Source organism: Tursiops truncatus, chromosome 4 (assembly GCF_011762595.2).
Source record: "Tursiops truncatus isolate mTurTru1 chromosome 4, mTurTru1.mat.Y, whole genome shotgun sequence".
In the NCBI taxonomy this organism is placed as follows: Eukaryota; Metazoa; Chordata; class Mammalia; order Artiodactyla; family Delphinidae; genus Tursiops; species Tursiops truncatus.
The window spans coordinates 78,613,219-78,631,790 of NC_047037.1; the positions used below are offsets into that span (position 1 = coordinate 78,613,219).

The window sequence follows — 18,572 nt, forward strand, 5'->3', positions numbered from 1 at the left end:
TGTGACCCCAGATGGCCTCTCAGTCATCTGAGAGGGATGTAGGGACTGTTATATTTCTCCCATTTGTATTTTTAGCATGCACCCCCATTGGGAGCAATGAGATCCACATATTTGCTCTTGGCTCTGTGAAGTCCCATTTCCTCTTTGCAAATGTCAAGTGTTGTCTCGGGTTGTAGTTCATCTTGTCCTTGCCTTTGCAATTGCATAGTCTTTGTTGACTAATAGGGAATCCACAGTGACTGAATCATAATTCTTACTGAGTTTACCACAAGGGAATCAACATTCCATCACACCTCTCAAGAATTCAATTAAGAATTTATTGACTGTTAAGCACTGTGACCCTTTCATTAGTCACAAAGAACATACCATGGGAGGGATCACACAAAAATCAGCATTATTTCTCCCACTTGCATCTTGTTTTACTGGACCCAAGGTCTCTTTACGTACGTCAGCTTATTTAATCCATTCAACCAGCTTCGAAGGTGAGGATTAAAGAAAGAGCTGGTCAAAACTTTATTACAGACATGTGCATGTGTATGTGGGAATCAGTCAAACCACTAGTTTCCTGAAGACCTTTAGGAAGGATTTTACATAGGACATGAGAAAATGACATCAGGTTGTTTTGCAACATACAAGATTGGTAGTCTTCACCTGATTTCATTCATTCACTTCAGTAGTACTTATTGAGCAGTTATTGTAACCTGGGCACTATCTTTGTTTTTTCTTTTTGGCCATGCCATGTGGCATGTGGGATCTTAGTTCCCCAACCAGGGATTGAACCTGTGCCCCCTGCAGTGGAAGCGCAGAGTCCTAACCACTGGACCGCCAGGGAATTCTCATCTGGGCACTATTAAAGGTGCTCGGAATATATCAGTCAACATAACAGATGAAGGTCCCTGCCTTCATGCAGTTTACATTCTAGTAGGGGAGACAAAAAATAAGCCATCGACATAATGAATAAGTAAATTATGTAATATGTTAAAAGATAATAACTTCTAGTAAAAAAAAAATAGAGTAGTGTAATTAAGGGAGAGATATAGTTGACCCTTGAACAACATAGGAGGTAGCGGTGCCAACCCTTCACGCAGTAGAAAATCCACGTATAATTTATAGTCCAACCGCCAAATATATGTTCCCCCATATCTGGGGTTCCACATCCTCAGATTCAACCAACTGGCCGATTGTGTAGTACTTTAGTATTTACTATTAAAAAAAAAATCCCCATTTAAATTGACACACACAGTTCAAACCCGTGTTGCTCAAGGGTCAACTGCAGTTGCAATTTTAAATGGGGTGTTCATGGAAGTCTTCGTTGAATGGGTGCCATTTGAGCAAAGACCTGAAGTGATTGGTAGTGTGAGCTCTGAGAATATCAGGGGGAACAGCATATTAGACAGAGGGAAGAGCCAGTGCAAAAGCTGGGTGGTGGGAAGGACTAGCATGTTTGAGGTTCAGAAAGGAGGCCAATGTGGCTGGAACAGAGAGAGGGAGGGGAGAGAATAGTAGGAGAGGAAGTCAGAGAGGTGCTATGGAGCCATATCGTCTAGGGCCAGAGCATATATTTTCTAGATAGAGCCAAAAGGATTTCCTAACGCATTGGATGTAGTGCATGAGAGAAAGAGGATTAAGAAAACCTCTAAGACTTTTGACCTGAGCAACTGGAAGGATGGAGCTGCTATCAACTGAGATAAGGAAGCCTACGATAGTATCGTCTTTGTGAGAAGAGAGGAAGTCCAGTTTGGGGAGTGCTAGATTTGTGTCATCTATGGACATTTAAATTGGAGACACTGCATAGGCAGTTGCATATTTGAGTCTGAAATTAAGGAACAAGGTCTGAACTTGAGACATAAGTCTGGAAGTCGTAGCACACAGATGATATTTAAAGCCATTGGATCAGACAAGATCACCAAGTGAGTGCGTGTAGACAGAAAGGGGGTTCAAGAATCCATTAACTCTGGGAAACTCTAGTGTTTAGAATTTGGAGGGGAAAAGAGGAAGCAGCAAAGGAAGCTGAAAGGGACCAATCAGGAGATTATACCAGGAGAGTATGGCATCCTGGGAACCAAGTAAAGAGTATTAAAGAGGAGAGACTGAATGCTATGAAAACTGATTGTCAGACTCAGCAATGTAGAGGTCATTGGTGACCTTGCCAGGAACAGTTTGTGGACCACTGGGGCAAAGCCTTGCTGGCTGAAGAGAGAGTGCAAGAGGAATTGGTAACAGCAAATATAGACAACTTTTTCATGGAGCTTTGCTGAAAAGGAGAGCAAATCAATGGAGTGTTAGATAGCGAAGGAAGTGAAGTGAAGAAAAAGGATTTTAATTTTAAAATTTTGATTTATTTTAAGATGGAAGAAGTAACAGCATGTTCACAAGAATGCCCACGGTCTTCGTGTTCAGCTTTGAGGACGCTGTTTGCGTCCAGATTAGCTCTTACGCACACCCACTTCATGTGCAGCACACTTATTTCTTGTTTGGGAATTGTTACTAAGTACATCGAAAGTACAGGTTATGGCAGATGTGACAATTACTTGCTGAACCAAATTAGTAATGGATGGATTGTGAGTAATAATTCTTTCCCATGAGGCAACAAACCCGGAGAGATTAAGCAATTCATCTGATGTCACACAGCTAGTAAAGCGGTAAAGCCAGAACTTGAAACTTGTTTCTGGTCTTGATGAGTTAATTTAGAGCCCTGACTTCAGTGCTGATGATTGAGGGGAGGGGAGGGGGAGTTCTGGAGGCAAAGAAATAAAAGGATTATATACGATCTCTAACAAAGAATGTTTGGAAAGCCAACCCTACCTTTAATGAGACGACCCACATAAAGGATTTAACACAATGCCAACATGTGGTCGCCTCTCAGTAAATGTCAGCTGCTGTCCTCCCTCATTTCCACTGTCTCGATTCACAAATCTTCATCTTGAGCTCTGCCAACCTGCTCACGTTTAAAGTATTATGGCCAGAGTATAAAGAATCGTGTGATTCCACACCCTTTTCCTTTACTGTCCTAAGCATGTTTTCATTTGAAACCTAGCTTTACCATCATTGTTTTAACAAGGTTTATCAAGCACCTACTCTGTGCTGGGCACACGTTATTGACCCTGCAAGTGTAACTTAGCTTTGTATCACGGGCACATAGCGAGTGTCCAGAAATTTCTAGATGTCTAAATAAATGGAGAGTGGGGTGTCCTTCTACTTTGTGCTCTTAAGAGTTCCTCTTGGGACTTCCCTGGAGGTCCAGTGGTTAAGACTCTGTGCTTCCAATGCAGGGCGCACGGGTTTGATCCCTGGTCGGGGAACTAAGATCCCGCATGCCGCAAGGTGGTGGCCCCCCAACCCCAAAAAAAGAGTTCCTCTTCCTCTGTGCCCTTTTTCTGACTTCAGTCATCAGATCCATTTGGTTACTTGTAGGGCCCAAGTCAAGGGCAGCTCATGGGCCTGAATCCCAAGCCAGCATTCTGTCCAATGGATGCAGCCTGGCTCTTCTCTCACTGAAATTCTTTCCAACACTTTTTTGTGTCCCCACTCCAATATATTATTTGTTTTTATCCTTAAAAAAAAACTGTCATCAGCATCCTGAACTTTCTTCTGAGCACTAGGAGGCCCTTTTTCTCTCCTGTAATTACAGCAAGCTCAGAACCTTCTGTAGCCATTAGTGAGATCAGCCATGGGACACAGAGTAGGAGAGCGAGGAGACCGGAGGTGGACACTAAGGCTCTAGGAGGTGAAGGCCCAGCAAGTGAAGGGCTGATCTCAGGGCTCCTGACAAGAGCACCCTCCACACACACACAACCACCCCCCACCCCCTGTTGTGTCAGTGCACGCAGTAAACGTCGGTCATAGGACCTCTTCCAGGCAAGGCCATGGAGAGCTACTTCCACAGCTTCTTCAGAAAAGTGCAGCAGTTTGCCAAGTAAACGCTATATTTCTCTGTGCTAAGCATGGACACATTTTCTAGTTTCAACCTTTACTCTCTGCTCCTGACCCCTCTCAGGTCACTCTGACAGCCGAGACTGAATGTAGCTACATTTCCTGGCCCCGGAAAAGTCTCCACCTCCTTCTGGCCAAAGAGCGATACATCTCTCGCCTCTTCTCAGCCCTGCTGGGCTATGACATCTCGGAGAAGCTCTACGCTCTCAATGACAAGCTCTTTGCTAAGTTCAGGCTACGCTTCGACATCCGTCTCCCCAGCCTCTACCATGTCCTAGGTGCTGCTGCCCCAGATGCAGGACCAGAGTCTCAGAAGGATGACAAGGACGTCCGTGAGCCTGCCGCATCCCCCTCTCCTCAGGCCCTGCCCACATCTGTCCAGCAAACACCCCCTAGCTCCCCACCTCCAGCGTCTACCAACCCTCCTGCACCTCCTCCCTGGGTCAGGATGTCCAGGCCCGACAGCAGCGTCCTGGGTGAGGACTCTACCAGTCTGGTGCTGGAGGATTTTGAGGAGGTGTCAGGATCAGAATCGTTCATGGATTATCAGAGTGATGGGGAGTACATGAGGTGAGGGGAGAACTAACATGGGCACAGCTGCCGGGCTCAGGATCCTGTGTAAGTACTCAGAAGGCAGCTGTCACTTTCTTGCCAACAGCTGGCCTTAACTGGGTTTGTAAGGGCAAAAAATCGTTTCATGGAGCCTGTCCTCCCGAGGATTCCCAGAAAGTGGCATTAACCCAACCCTGCAGATAGCAACTCACTCCTGGTGCACGCAAAGCATGAGAGGTTTTTTAAAATTTTTTTTTTTAACTAATCCCTTATTAAGTGTGATTGCAGTTTTGAAAGTGGGCTGGCTTGGTCAACATTTTGAGCAAGCAGATAGGTTGCTAATTTTGTTTGCAAGGTTGTGCTAATAACTAAGGCCACAGCTAAGACTAAAGGGGATTTTATTTGTGGCATGCATTCTAAAGGATTTTTTACAAAGCTGACATGGTTCTAATTTCTAATTGTTCTTCTTGGCATACAGTCAGCTCTGGAAAGCAGTCATTACTTAGCCTGGATTGGACAGGTACCTCTGCTAACATCGAGTATTTCCAAGAGGCTTGTGATTAGAGGCTAATGACTCTGGGAGGAAAATGTCCCCACCTTGCTCTCCTCTGGGCCAGTGGAAAGTGTGTTATTTGCTCAGGCACAGGACTGGACACTGCTGTGACTGAATATTACTATGATAGGGTGACTTTCCCAGAAAACCACACCTGCGGGAGGTAGAGTGGGCGTAATCTGGGTGGGACTAACGTGCAGGATTTCCCTCACACCTTAGGAGAGTGTACAAGAAAGTGTGTGCTGAGCAGTAACTGTTCCCCCTGGCTGCTCTCACAATACTGTGTGACTTATCCCTCTAGGACTCCAGCCAACCATGGTGCAGGCCTGGCTTTTCCTGAGGAAAATCCCACTGTTCCCAATTTGGAACGCGTTTCCAAGGTGGGGGAGGGTTAGCTAAGAGATTAATCATTCTTTAGGAAACACTGACTATTTTCCCAAGAAACTAGTTCAGTGAGGAAGGCATTTAGGGTACTTGAGGTAAGTAAGTGAATGTTTGTATATTTTGAAAAGCAAGTCATATAAATGATGAAAGAGGCAGAGGGGCAAATGATAAAAGGTTAGCTATTTGGTTTCATAGGTGTGGAATTGATAATCTATGGAGGCAGAGTCCTTACAACCAGCGTCTAGCACCCGAGATCACTTTCTTGACCTCCTCCATTTGTATTGTCCTCTCCTGTTGCCTCCTTCCCACTGTGCCCTACTCGCCCACCCCCACCAGTGCATATGGATTCTGTCCTGTGGGTCCCTCTCTTTGTCCAACACACCTACCCACCTGCACACACTCTGAACTCACAGCAGCTCCCTGTGTCCTCATGTCCTTCCTGGCTTTCTTCTCTTTTCCCGGCTCTATTTGTTCTCCTCATTCTCCCTTCCTTCTGACTTCTGCTCAGTCCTTGGTTCCCTCAGTTTGCTGCTCTTAAGAAGAAAAAGGCCTGTTTCTTCTTCTCAGTTAATTTCCCCTCTCCATATTTGTCCTCCACGTCTTCCCCATTTTACTGTTGCTGTATTTATCTCTCTGTTGCCTTCTTCCCATTTGCCCCACTTCCTATTTTGCTCTGTCTCTTCTTCTTCCTAAGCTGCCCTGTATCCCCAACTTAGTTTTTAATCCTGACTCTTCCAAGATCAGTACCTCTCCCTCTGCCTATAAAGAAAACCATTCAAGTGAAGGTGTGAAAATTCCCACCTTTGATGGCTACACATCTTACGCATGAGTTATCCCAAACGTTAAGAGGCAGGCGGGGCTGTAAACAAGAAAGAGACCCACACTGGGAGCCCGAAGTCCTGGCTGCTATGTCTGGCTCTGCTACTGATTGAAAACCACACAACCTCACTGAACCTTGCTTTCTTCATGTGAGTGTGTTGGCCCAGCTGGCCCCCAAAGGCCCTCCTGGGTTTATGTGAGAAGGCAAAGGATGTGCTGTTCAGAGGAGGAAAGAGAAGCAGCCAGTCAACAGTATAATGGACATGAGCCCCAGGACATCAGCGTGTCTTCCAGCAAGAACTCGCTGCTGTATTTCACTATGATTTCTCTTGTGACTTGGGACTGTCCTCCGCCCTGCTGGGTGGTAGGTCCTGCTTGACTGGGAGTTCTCTCCATTCTGTACCTGTGAAGAGTCTATCACCTACCACGTGATGACAGTGCAGGGCGGTCACAACTCCATCTCCCAGGTCCTCCACCCTTAATACTATTGCATAAAAGGCCTCTTTCCAAATTCAGCCTTTTCTGAGGCTCAAGATGAGAAAACTGCTAACATAACTCACTTTCTAAAGTACTAGTATTTGTAGTATAAAGAGAGTAGGTTTTTAAATGTTCTTTGGCTTAAGTAATAGAAAGGGAAAAACACATTGTTTACTTCCACAGAGTTTTCAGAACTTGAAAACGTGATCAAATCGGCCAAATTTTAGACAGCTTTCAATTTAGTCTGTGATAATAGGATAATTTAACCCAGAGACCTTTTCCTCGAATTGTGTTTTAGGGTGTTTGGTTTGACTTATTTGCCATCAAACTCCTTTTAGTGTTATTACTGTAATGAATAAGCATAGTCCCTCGTGATTGGTAGCAATTTACTCTTGTTTCCTTTCTAAAGCAGGGCACAATTCACCATCTAGTCCCTGGCTCTTCAATGACCAAAATTGTAAGCTCATTGCTATTCATCCCCGCCCAGCACTTACATAAGAGGCATGAAGCTGACTGGATTGTGCATTGTCAGGACACAGCTTCATCACACTGACGCCAGCGCTAGTCCCTCACACCAAGCCAATTTAAGACCAACTAAAAATAGTCAGAGGTTCTACTGGAGCTTATTTTTGAAGAGAGCACATTTTTCAGTTTGGTGGTGCCCAGAATTATCCACAATTGGGTGCTACTTTTTCTAATATGCAAAGCAGTGCTGTTGGATAATGTATTCATGCAGGGTCTTACAGTTAGACCTCAAATTAACCCTGCCTTCACTAGAATCTTTCCAGTTAATTCTATGAACACACTCCACAATGCTCCATTTGATGTCTTACTTAAGGAGATGCTCAATGAATGCATCTCTGAAGTGGTCAGTTAAGTCAGATAATGAGTCCATTATCACAAATTAACTGAAAGCTGTCTGAAATTTGGGCAATTTTGCTTATGTTTTCAAGTTGTTCTGAAGACTTTGTGGTTTGAAAGTAAATACTATATATTGTTTCCTTTCTATTATTTAAATAAACAAACAAATGAGAAACAGATTACAACATGGAGGCTAATTGTGGTCAAGGAAAGAGGCCAGGACCAGGACATAGTACCAAGGCCACAGAACCAATTCAACAAACATTCACTGAGTATCCACTGTGTATTTCAGGCACTGTGCCAGGTAATCACATTATGAGTAATCATGAGTAACAGTTGGAAGAATGTAAGATGCTTAATCTGCAAGAGGTGGACAAGAGTAATACCTTCGAATTTTGAAAAGAGGAGGAATTACAATTTCCCTTAATTTGGTGAAGTTGTTGAGGACAGAAATGAATTAAGGGCTGAAAGCTATAAGGAGAGGATTTTAGCTCAGTATTAATAATGGATTTGCCTCAAGGAGCAGTGAGTTACTCGTCACTGGAAGAATTCAAATAGGGATCAGAAGAAATCTTCTCAGAGGTTTTTTTAAGGTGATTCAAGCTCTGAGAGAAGGATGCCTTAGGTTATTGCTATTAAGGTGTCTTCTAACTCCGTGATGCTATGAGTCTGTGATTCTAAGATGTGACTCTAGTCCTGCCAGTTAACCACCTTCAAGAGAAGTTCCTCATCTGCGAAACAGGGCTAGTAGTCTCATAGATAATTAATACCTACTGATAAGTAGATAGGTAGCCTCTGTCTACCTTACCAGGTTGCTGTGAGGAGTAATTGAGATAAAGTACACAAAGGCAATTTGTAAGCTATAAAGCACTAGTTTAATGTATAAGGTATTTTAAAATTCTGTTCTGTATAGATTTATTTAACAAACTCCTCCCCACGCTGCCCCTGCTTCTCTCTTCCACTCCCTACCCCTTCTCCTCTGAGATACGTGATTTCCCATCTTAGTTCCTCCAGTCTGGTATTCCAAGGAAGGTAGCAGCTGAAAGGATCCCCTGACAACAAAAGGAACAGCAAAAAGGTGGTGATCCAAAGAAAGCACACACTAGCTCCTTGGCCCCTGAATAATGAAGCTATAGCCAGACCTTCACCTGTTTTACTTGCTCAGGAGAGACTGATCACCGTCACACTATATTCAGGCTCTTTCCCTCGGAAGTGGCCGTAAGGTGCTTAGTTAGCTGTCAGTGTTGTTAAATAGCATGTTTCTCCCAGAACCACTAGAAAGCCTCCTGGGGCAGAAGACTTGCCCTTGAAGGTGGCATGGCAGGAGCTGCCTGGGGCCTCAGGGTCTGGGTCTCTAGATGGTAGCTCTACTCGACCTGCCAAGGCTCCGTGTTCAGGCAGGTAAGTTACAGGCAGCAGTTCCCTCCCTGCCCTCGGGATCCCAGCAGCCTACAACCAGGGCCCACCCCCAGGTTATTCTTCTACTTCTGTTTTACAGGCCTCATTTACCTATCCCTCTCTTTGTAAAAATAAAAGACAGCGTTTTATAAAACTCACCAATTTTCTATGCAGATTTTTGAGAACTCATTCCGTAATGTTAGGTAGGATTCTTCATAGGAAGCGTATAGATTCTTCATAGGAAGCAACTGAAGTTGATCTCTTGGTCTCTTCTCCTATAAAATGAGAGGACTGGACTATATAACTTCAAAGCTGACTCACCCTAATATTCTAGAAGGAAATGATTCAAAGATACATCTGCCCCTATTATGTTAGGCATTGGGTACAGTTAAAATATTGGGAACTGGTAGAGGAAAAAAAGACGTGAAAAGAACCCTGTGAAGTTATGCGAGCTATCTGGAGCCACAGTGCTGAAATCCTTCCTCTGTCTTTCCGCAGCTTCTAGAACTCCTCTCCAGAGCTACTCTCAAGTTATGTCCAGGGGACGGGCCCCCTTGGCTCCAACTCTGACTCCTGAACTGTAAGGATCAATGGACCATCCTTTTCTCTGGCCACATTAATCCTCACAGGAAGGTGACTCGTGTGCACACCCCTCTTCTCACCCACTGGAAGGCTCTCAGGCAAGGTCGGAGCAGACACAGAAGATGCTAAAGTGCTGCAGCCACACCAAGGCTCCCGAGTGACTTTTAGAACTTTGCCTTCACCAGGCTTCCTTCCCAGAGAAGGCATCCCAAAGTGCAAAAGCACAGATTCTATCCTTTACTAACTGCAGAATCTCAGGCAAGTCACATAGCCTCTCTGAGTGTCTGTAAAGTGGGGATTATAAAACCCAGTTCACAGGGTTGTGAGGATTCAATGAGTTGATTCAGGTAAAGCACCTAGGACATGGCGTGGCACCTAGTAAGCACTCAATAAATCACTCATTTCCTTTCCTTATGTTGTTTCTTTCAGCGTTCTGAAAATATCAATGAAGTCAGCTATCCAAGAAGTTTTCACTGTTTTTGTCTTGTTTTATTTAAAATTTTTTTTCATTAAGGTTCAACATAGGGAAGTAGAAATTTTAGAACCTAGTTTGCCATTAAGCTTTTAAGTTCAACTTACAAATCTTTCCCTCTATTTATGACCCTAATATTAAACAGTAGTTTTTAGAGGGATTTTTACAAATCTATTTAATTAAATTTCCTTAAACATTTTAAAGTAGACTTACAAATTTAACATATTCTATTTTTTTCCCCAAAATACTGCCACATGTATTCTGGTTACCTATTGCTGTGTAACGTTCATCCCTAAAGAGGTGAGTTAAAATCATCACGATACTTTGTTTTGCTCACAAAAGTGGGGCTTGGCTGGGCTCAGCTGGGCTGTTTGCACTCAGGGTTTCTTGTGTTGTTGCATTCAGACAGTGACTACAGCCAGAATCACCTCAAAGGCTTCTTCATGCATGTGTCTTGGGCCCAGGCTGGGAAGACTCAAACTAGCTGAGGGCTGAAACAGCTGGGAATCCTTGGGCAACCCTTGCTCTCTCAAGAGTTTGTTCATTTTATTGCTGTATAGTACTCTGTTGTGTGAATATACCACAATCTACTTATCCATTCCACTACTGATAGGTGTTTGGGTAGTTTCTAGCTTGGGGCAATTACGAATAGTGCTACTATGAACATTCTTGAACTTATCTTTTGGTACACATATGTACACATTTGGGGGGTATATACTGGAATTACTGAGGCATTGGGTATGTATATGTTCAACTATAGTAAATACTGCCAAACACTTTTCCTAGGTGATTATACCAATTAATATTCCCACTGTGTATGAGTGTTCCGGTTGCTTCTCATCTTCTCCAATAGTTGGCATTGTCTTTTTTTTTTTTTTTTTTCGTTTTAGCCATTTGGGTGTATGTAGCAGCATATCATTGTGGTTCTTTTAAATTTATTTATTTTTGGCTGCATTGGGTCTTAGTTGCTGCACGCGGGCTTTCTCTAGTTGTGGCTAGCGGGGGCTACTCTTCATTGCGGTGTGCGGGCTTCTCATTGCGGTGGCTTCTCTTGTTGCAGAGCATGGGCTCTAGGTGGGCAGGCTTCAGTAGTTGTGGCACGCAGGCTCAGTAGTTGTGGCTCGAGGGCTCTAGAGCACAGGCTCAGTAGTTGTGGCACATGGGCTTAGTTGCTCTGTGGCATGTGGGATCTTCCCTGACTAGGGCTCGAACCTATGCCCCCTGCATTGGCCACTGGATTCTTAACCACTGCGCCACCAGGGAAGCCCTGATTTATAGAGTTTAAGAATAGTTTAGGGGCTTCCCTGGTGGTGCAGTGGTTGAGGGTCTGCCTGCTGTTGTGGGGGACACGGGTTCGTGCCCCAGTCCAGAAGGATCCCGCATGCCGCGGAGTGGCTGGGCCCGTGAGCCATGGCCGCTGAGCCTGTGCGTCTGGAGCCTGTGCTCCGCGGCAGGAAGGGCCATGACAGTGAGGCCCGCGTACCGCAAAAAAAAGAAAAAAAATAGTTTAGGAGGTAGTAGCATATTGAGTAAGAGCTTGGGCTCTAGGACAAGTCAATTCTTTTATTCAGATTCAAATGATTTTTCTGCTCTAATTGAGTTTATTTTTCTGCTTTATTCTGTTAATGAACTACATTAATAGATATGTGAATGTTAAAACAAACTTGTATCCCTGGAACAATTCCAGTCTTATTATGATGTATTTTCCTCTTTATGTATTTACGAACTTGGTTTGTAAATATTTTGTTTAGTAGTTTTGAATCTATGTACCTTGTCATATCATTGTCAGGTTTTAATATCAAGGTTATGCTGACTTTGTGAAACGAGCTGGGAAGTTTCTCTCTCTCTCTCTTTCCCCCTGTCCTATGAAAGAGATCTTTAAACCAAAAAAGTTTTATAACTCTTCATTCTCATTCCACTCAGTTGCCCAGGCCCAAAACCTTAGAGTCTTTCCATCAGTCTTGTTAGTTCTATCTTCAAAATATATGCCCAATTCAACTCAGCATGTCCATTGCCACCACTAATTTCAAGCCACCATTATTTCATAGCTAGATTAACTTTAATAGATTTATAACTGGCTCCTTATTTCTCCTGTCCCTCCTCCCATAATCTATTCTACACAAAGTTGTCATTTCAAAATGTGTATGATGTCTTCACTCTCTTGCTCAAAATTTCAAATGACTTCTTATTCCACTTAGAATAAAATCCAAATTTCTTACCATGTGATAATAGTCAGAATCAGCTTTTATGACTTAATGGCACACAGATTTATTGCTCTTAAAGTCTACTGAGAATCTGCTGTGACTCATCAGGGCAACTGTCTTCATGTTGCAACTCAATGAATGATTCAACCTACTTTGACCTTCTGGCTTTTTTACCTTAAGAAAGAGACAGCTTGACATTCACAGAAGTGACACGAATCCCTTCTACTAGTCACATGGACCTACTTAATAATCAGCTCTGTGTTCTGTTGATTACAGGGACTGGGCAATGTGGGAGAGTAAAAGGAATGCTGATGAATGCTACTCTTTTAGCTACTTAGGACCCACAAGACCCCACCTGCCTGTCTCTCCAGCCATACATCATTCTGCTCTTATTCTCACTCATCATGTTTCAGCCACACTAGACTTTTGGGTGCTCCTCATACACACCCAGCTCCTATCTATATCAGGGCTTTTGCAGTTTTTCTTTCTCTCTGCAGTGCTTTTCAATCATACCTTCTCCTGGCTGACTTCTTCTGGTCACTCAGTTCTCAGCTCAATGTCACCAACCCAGCTAAGACACCCACCTCACCTCACCATCACCGTCTGTCCTCTTGTCCTCTTGCCCTGTCTTCAGAGCCCTATGTTCTCTTTCCTCACCTTTTAGGATTCCGATTATGTGCTTTGTAGAACTTTGCAGTGTGTTCTATATTGCTCTTCTGTTCTTTTCTCATTTTTTCCCCTAAAGTTATACTATGTATTTATTTTCTTTCTTGGTGGAATTCTGTCTCTTCCATGTACATTTCACAATAGAAGCCCTTTGTCAGTCTTGACAAATCCAACAGCTCTCTTGTCAATCCTTGAGGGCTGTTGTAGGGAGTGAATGAAGCAATAAACAACAAAAAAGCTCCTTGTACATTGTAAACTGAGACTCAAAAATGTTACCTGGGGTGCGGGGCCACCCCCCAAGCTGGAGGACTGCCCAGGCAGGGCTGTTGTTACACACATGTGGTATATAACAGAGGTTCCGCAGGATGTGAAACGCTTTTAACGTGTGTGTGTTTGTTTTCAAAAGGATCAGACCTTATCGCTTTTACGTGGAATCTAAAAATATGGTACAAATGAACTTATTTACAAAACAGAAATAGAGTCACAGATATAGAAAACAAACTTATGGTTACCAGAGGGGAAATAGTGGGGAGGGACAGATTGGTAGTTTGGGATTGACATGTATATACTACAATATTTAAAATAGTTAAGCAACAAGGACCTACTGTATAGCACAGGGAACTCACTCAACATTCTGTAATGGCCTATAAGGGAAAAGAATCTAAAAAAGAGTGTATATACGTATATGTATAATAACTGATTAACTTTGCTGTACAGCAGAAACTAACACAAAATTTTAAATCAACTATACACCAATAAAAATTTTTAAAAAATAAAAATTATGGATTGAAATTCTAAAAAAAGAAAGAAAGAACGAACTTGAGAAGTTATTTAGCCCATTATCCTTCCTCCCAGGCAGGATAGCATTTAAGCTAACTTTGGAAAGTGATATGTATTCCTTTCTTTAAAAAATAAAACTATCAGCAAGGACTGCCACAAAAATAAATACATGACAAATAAATAAACAAACAAATAAATGACATTATATGGATTTGTGAACCTCTTACAAGATCCCATACTAGAGGTCCACACATGTGAAAATAAAATCTTTGGGTTACAACTTCATGTATTCTGGAATAAAGCTTGACCTATAGTCAGATTTGCTCTAAGGAGAGGACAATAAATATTCTTTTATCTCGTGAAGACTTACTAAATATCCACTGCTGTCAAACACTGTTCTGGACACCACATGCTTTGCTGGGTGAATCAATCATGGTCTCTGCCCTGAAGGAGCTCCAGATCTAGAAAAGAAGATACATGAGTTATAGGCACTCTCCCACATCTCCACCAAGGCCTTATTAAGTCAAGCTCCCTGGGCCTGACTCCTCTGAAGATTAACAGGCTTCTTGTGGCTCATAACCACTTTAAGGTGAAGCTGGATCCCTGATACATATACAAATAAGCACTACTCCAGTCCATTGTGGAAAGCCTTACATGAGTAGTTGAAACCACTACAAGAGCTACAGAAGTTCAGCAGGTGTCACTTCCCATTTCTGGGGTCAGGAGGTGTTCGTGAAGAAGCTGACTTTGAGCTGTGCCTTAAAATACAGAGAAAGGTAGGCAAAGCAGAAAAAAATCCAGGTAAAAGATGCACGTGAGTCTGTGGGCTGGAGGTACAAGTAAGGCATGCTTGCAGAAGAGAAGCAGCAGCTCTCAGTGACCAGCTGTGGAATCTGAGCTCCAGTGACAACGCAGTGGGACGTGAGCCGGGAGATCGTGCTCTCAAAGCAGGACGGAGGGAGATTGTGTTCAGTGCACACCACAGCGCCTGGCAGAGCATAGCTGTTTCCCAACTATTCAAGTTCTGAGGGACTTGAGTAGAGAGAACAAAGCCAGGAGAATAATCAAGGCTGTTGAAATGGTCAGTGGGTTGTGAGATACTGTTATCGAATGCAAGTCCGTATGCCCGACACACAGTGAGGACAAACAATACCAAAATGTCGTAGTTTGGAGCAGAGAAAAGTTTATTGCAGGTCCATGCAAGGAGATGGGTGACTCATGCCTTAAAAATCCAGAACTCCACGAAGGCTTTCAGCAAAGCCCTTTTACAGGAAAGGTGAGGGAGGGGCGTGGTTAGTTGTTGCAAACTTCTTGGTGTCAGATCCTTTGTCCTTGAGGTCAGGTCACAGTCAGGTCACGATGTTCCTGTAAACCTCCACCAAAACAAATGTTATTCTCTGTTCTGACGAGAAAGGGCAAGGTCCCAAGGCTCAACCTTCACCCTCCGTGGTCCAGGTCCTGGCTAAGAGGACGGGGTCCCTGCGGGGGCCGGCTACCCTGCCCGGGAGCATTCATCCAGCACCAGGCTTAGTCCTCCCACCAGTGCCCAGGCCCGGCCGAAGAGGCAGATCTCAGCTGGTGGCACCGTCAGGGCCAGGTCCCCAGACCCTGCCCAGCCATCACCACTGAGGACGCCGGGCGCCCAGGACCCAGCCGGCCCTCACGCTTTTCATTTACACTGGAGAGAATCATTTGTGTAGGATCATTTGTGATCCTACACAAAATCATTTGTGAAGGAGTACATGTTGTGGCGAATACCAATCAGGCGAATTCACAGCTCACCGTCGCCCTTCTCTGAGAACAGCCCACCACAGAGACGGACCTGAAGAAACGACGGGTGACATCCTTGCAGCCTAACCCTGACCTCTGGCCGCCTCCTAGGGGTAGAAAACTGGTCTCAGCGTATCAATTTTTGAAACTTGAACGGAAAGACTGAAGCTGGTTGAAGCTGTTACCTTAATGGCAGTGTCCATATACTCCAGTTGCTGAGGCCTCCATGGACTGCGACCCACGGAGACTGTCACCGCTATCAGGTCGCAGAGCTGGGTCCTGGGCCCGGCCAGTGGTCGGCCGTGGCGAGGGCTCTGGAGCTCTGCGGGACACAGCCCTCAGTCTGTCCCCGGGCTCCCCAGCTCACCCACCGGCCCCTAGGCCAAGGGCCCTGGAGGGCCCCAGGGAGAAGGCCGGGATCCGCCTCTCACCGCACTCTCTGCTGGGAGAGCCAGGCGAGGCTGACGGCTGGCGGAACCTGACCTCTAACTACTGCGCTAACGTCTCGCGATAACAGTCTCAGGCTAAGAGCCGCGCGCCTGCCCCGCCCCTACCAGAGGCCAGAGCGTGTGATGGCGAAGGGAAGAGAGAGGCAGGCACCTGTGCGGGACCCTGGGAGAACTGCCTGGGTGGGGAGTAGAGTCCACCTTAGAGGCTCTGTGCCTTCTTCCCTGTATGTTCTGGACACCCTGGTTTCCTGTTGACTGAAGAAGTGTGAGCAATGCCCTCAGCAGTTTCACTTCTAATCGTCATTGAATTTATACACTGACTCCTACTCAGAAATTCCCTGGAGGTCATGGGATTTTATTTCACTTTTGGTTCACTTATCTGACGTGAGGCTTCCCAGGAGTCCTCCTCTGCACAGCACATGATTGCAATTGCCAACTGCTCAATGGCCTGGAATTGCCCTCTGCCCCTCCCACCAGCCCTGAACCCTATTTGTCTCTCAAGACTAGTGCCAACGTCCCCTCCCTTCCTACACTCTCGCCATTTCCCTCCAGCTCTGTCAATATCACCAGTCCCCACAGGACCCTAGATCCTCTGGGGCTACCTTGCCCAGCCCTCCTCTCCCCCTAGACTCCCTCTGGAGGCACCAGAGGGCTGGGTGGACTCTGACTTGTGGCCGTGGTCCCGGCACCTCACACGGGGCTACAGGTCTGGCGTTTAGGTGGTAACGGTTAGAGCTTTGCTAAACTCAGCTGCTACCCATTTCAACTTGGGTCAGATTAACACGTGGGATTTTAGAGACGTCTAGTTCTGCTTTGCAGTTTTCTTTGGCTTCTGCCCACTATTCAAGCCAGAACTCTTTGACTCATGTGTGACTGAGGAAGGAGGTCCTTTCTGTCTGGTGTCTCCAGGCTCAGGCCTGGTGCCCCCCATCTCCTGCCCCTGGACAGCTTGGCCTTCATGCCTGCTCCCCCATGAAGTGTCTGAGAGGAAAACACTGGCTTTCTCCTTCTCCTTTCTCCGATTTGGTTTCTTCTCTTTTCCCTGTTTCTTGCAGTTGTTACTGAGGACAAATCCGTGTGCCCGACGCACAGTGAGCCCAAACAATACCAAAACATCAGGAGTTCGGAGCTTTATGGCAAGGCCCTGCGAGGAAACACGTGGCTCATGCCTTAAATACCCCGAACTCTCTGAAAGCTTTCAGCAAAGCCCTTTTATAGGAAAGGTGAGGGAGGGGCGTGGTTAGCTGTTGCAAACTTCTTGGTGTCAGATCCTTTGTCCTTGAGGTCAGGTCACGATGTTCCTGTAAACCTCCACCAAAACAAATGTTATTCTCTGTTCTGACGAGAAAGGGCAAGGTCCCAAGGCTCAACCTTCACCCTCCGTGGTCCAGGTCCTGGCTAAGAGGACGGGGTCCCTGCGGGGGCCGGCTACCCTGCCCGGGAGCATTCATCCAGCACCCAGGCTGGGTCCTCCCACCAGTGCCCAGGCCCGGCCCACGAGGCAGATCTCAGCTGGTGGCGCCCTCAAGGCCAGGTCCCCAGACCCTGCCCAGCCATCACTGAGGACGCCGGGCGCCCAGGACCCAACCCGTCCTCAGGCTCCTCAGGCTGCCCAAACAGCGGTAGGAGGCCAGGCCCCACAATCTGCAACCCATGCAGACTGCGGCTGTCATTAGGTCACAGAGGTGGGGATGGGGGAGAGGTTCACCGCCACGTTGAGGCCTGGGCCGGGCCAGCGGATGGCCGTGGCGAGGGCTCTGGAGCCCTGCAGGACACAGCCCCCAGCCTGTTCCCTGGGCCCCTCAGCTCACCTGCCCAAGGCCGGGTGAGCTGGAGGGCCCCGGGGAGAAGGCCGGATCCGCCTCTTACCTCACTCTCCTTTGGAGGACCACCACTCTGCCGACCGTTGGCCGAGCGGGGCCACTAACGGTGGCTTATTGACAGTTGCTCGTTGCGGGAGGGGCCCACTGCGGCGCCAAGCAGTGGCCGAGCGGGACTTGCAACTGCCGCTCTAACCGTCTGGCGTTAGTGGTCTCCCGGTAACCGTTGCCTGGTAACGGGTTGCATGGTAACAGAGTGCTGCAACATCCGCGTGCTAAGGGCTGCGCCCTGCCCGACTCTGTCACATAGCCCGATTCCTCATTATTCACGGCTTCCCTTCTGTTTCTGTCCATTTCCCCCTTCCAATAACACCTAAATGATTTTAACATCTGTTTTCTTTGTCACAAACATAAGCATATTTTTAAAAAACTCTCACGTTTATATTGTGTTGCTTTAACCTAGTAAGCCCCACCTTAATGCAACTAAATATATATATATTTGAGAAGGCCTTCATTTTGTGGGTGTGTGGGCATGTGATTCCACCTTCCAGCCTGGGATCCTCGGGCCAAGCTAAAGAAGCACCTCTGGCGGGTTCGCAGACATCAGAGCTGCCAAGGGATGGTTTAGCCCTGGAGACCCTGAGATCCAGAGAGGAGTCATGGAAACCCTACCCCTTTTCCCTACGTGGTCAGAGTTCATCATCCCCCTCCCTGCTTCCACTATGTCTGATGCATACTTCTTTGTTTGAAACGATCCCATTGAAATTATTTATTTAGAGCAGTGATTCTCAATCCTGGCTGCATATTAAAATAAACTGGGAAGTTTTTTAAAAAATACATATGCCATACATA

The 18,572-nt window shown here is 45.8% G+C and overlaps 1 protein-coding gene and 1 long non-coding RNA gene across 7 annotated transcripts in view; one reads left to right on the plus strand and one right to left on the minus strand.

The window, feature by feature from the left end:
- POPDC2 (popeye domain cAMP effector 2) overlaps nt 1-13,679 on the plus strand; it is a 28,337-nt gene extending 14,658 nt beyond the window's left edge. Inside the window, exons 3-4 of one of the 3 annotated variants that reach the window (XM_033855798.2) lie at nt 3,998-4,551; nt 9,476-13,679. In XM_033855798.2, coding sequence (XP_033711689.1) covers nt 3,998-4,507 — 510 coding nt within the window. In that variant the 3' untranslated portion in view covers nt 4,508-4,551; nt 9,476-13,679. The remainder of the gene's footprint in view (nt 1-3,997; nt 4,552-9,475) is intronic. The other 2 variants (XM_073804200.1, XM_004324417.4) reach the window with 2 other exon arrangements.
- The window catches only part of LOC109547917 (uncharacterized), a 34,500-nt gene extending 16,743 nt beyond the window's left edge, over nt 1-17,757 (minus strand). The window contains exons 1-5 of one of the 4 annotated variants that reach the window (XR_012331514.1): nt 15,637-17,757; nt 15,464-15,558; nt 14,336-15,046; nt 14,052-14,142; nt 9,137-9,252 (exon numbers count right to left, since the gene is read on the minus strand). This is a non-coding gene — a long non-coding RNA (uncharacterized lncRNA). The remainder of the gene's footprint in view (nt 1-9,136; nt 9,253-14,051; nt 14,143-14,335; nt 15,047-15,463; nt 15,559-15,636) is intronic. The other 3 variants (XR_012331513.1, XR_012331511.1, XR_012331512.1) reach the window with 3 other exon arrangements.
- Between the last annotated feature and the right edge of the window lie 815 nt (nt 17,758-18,572).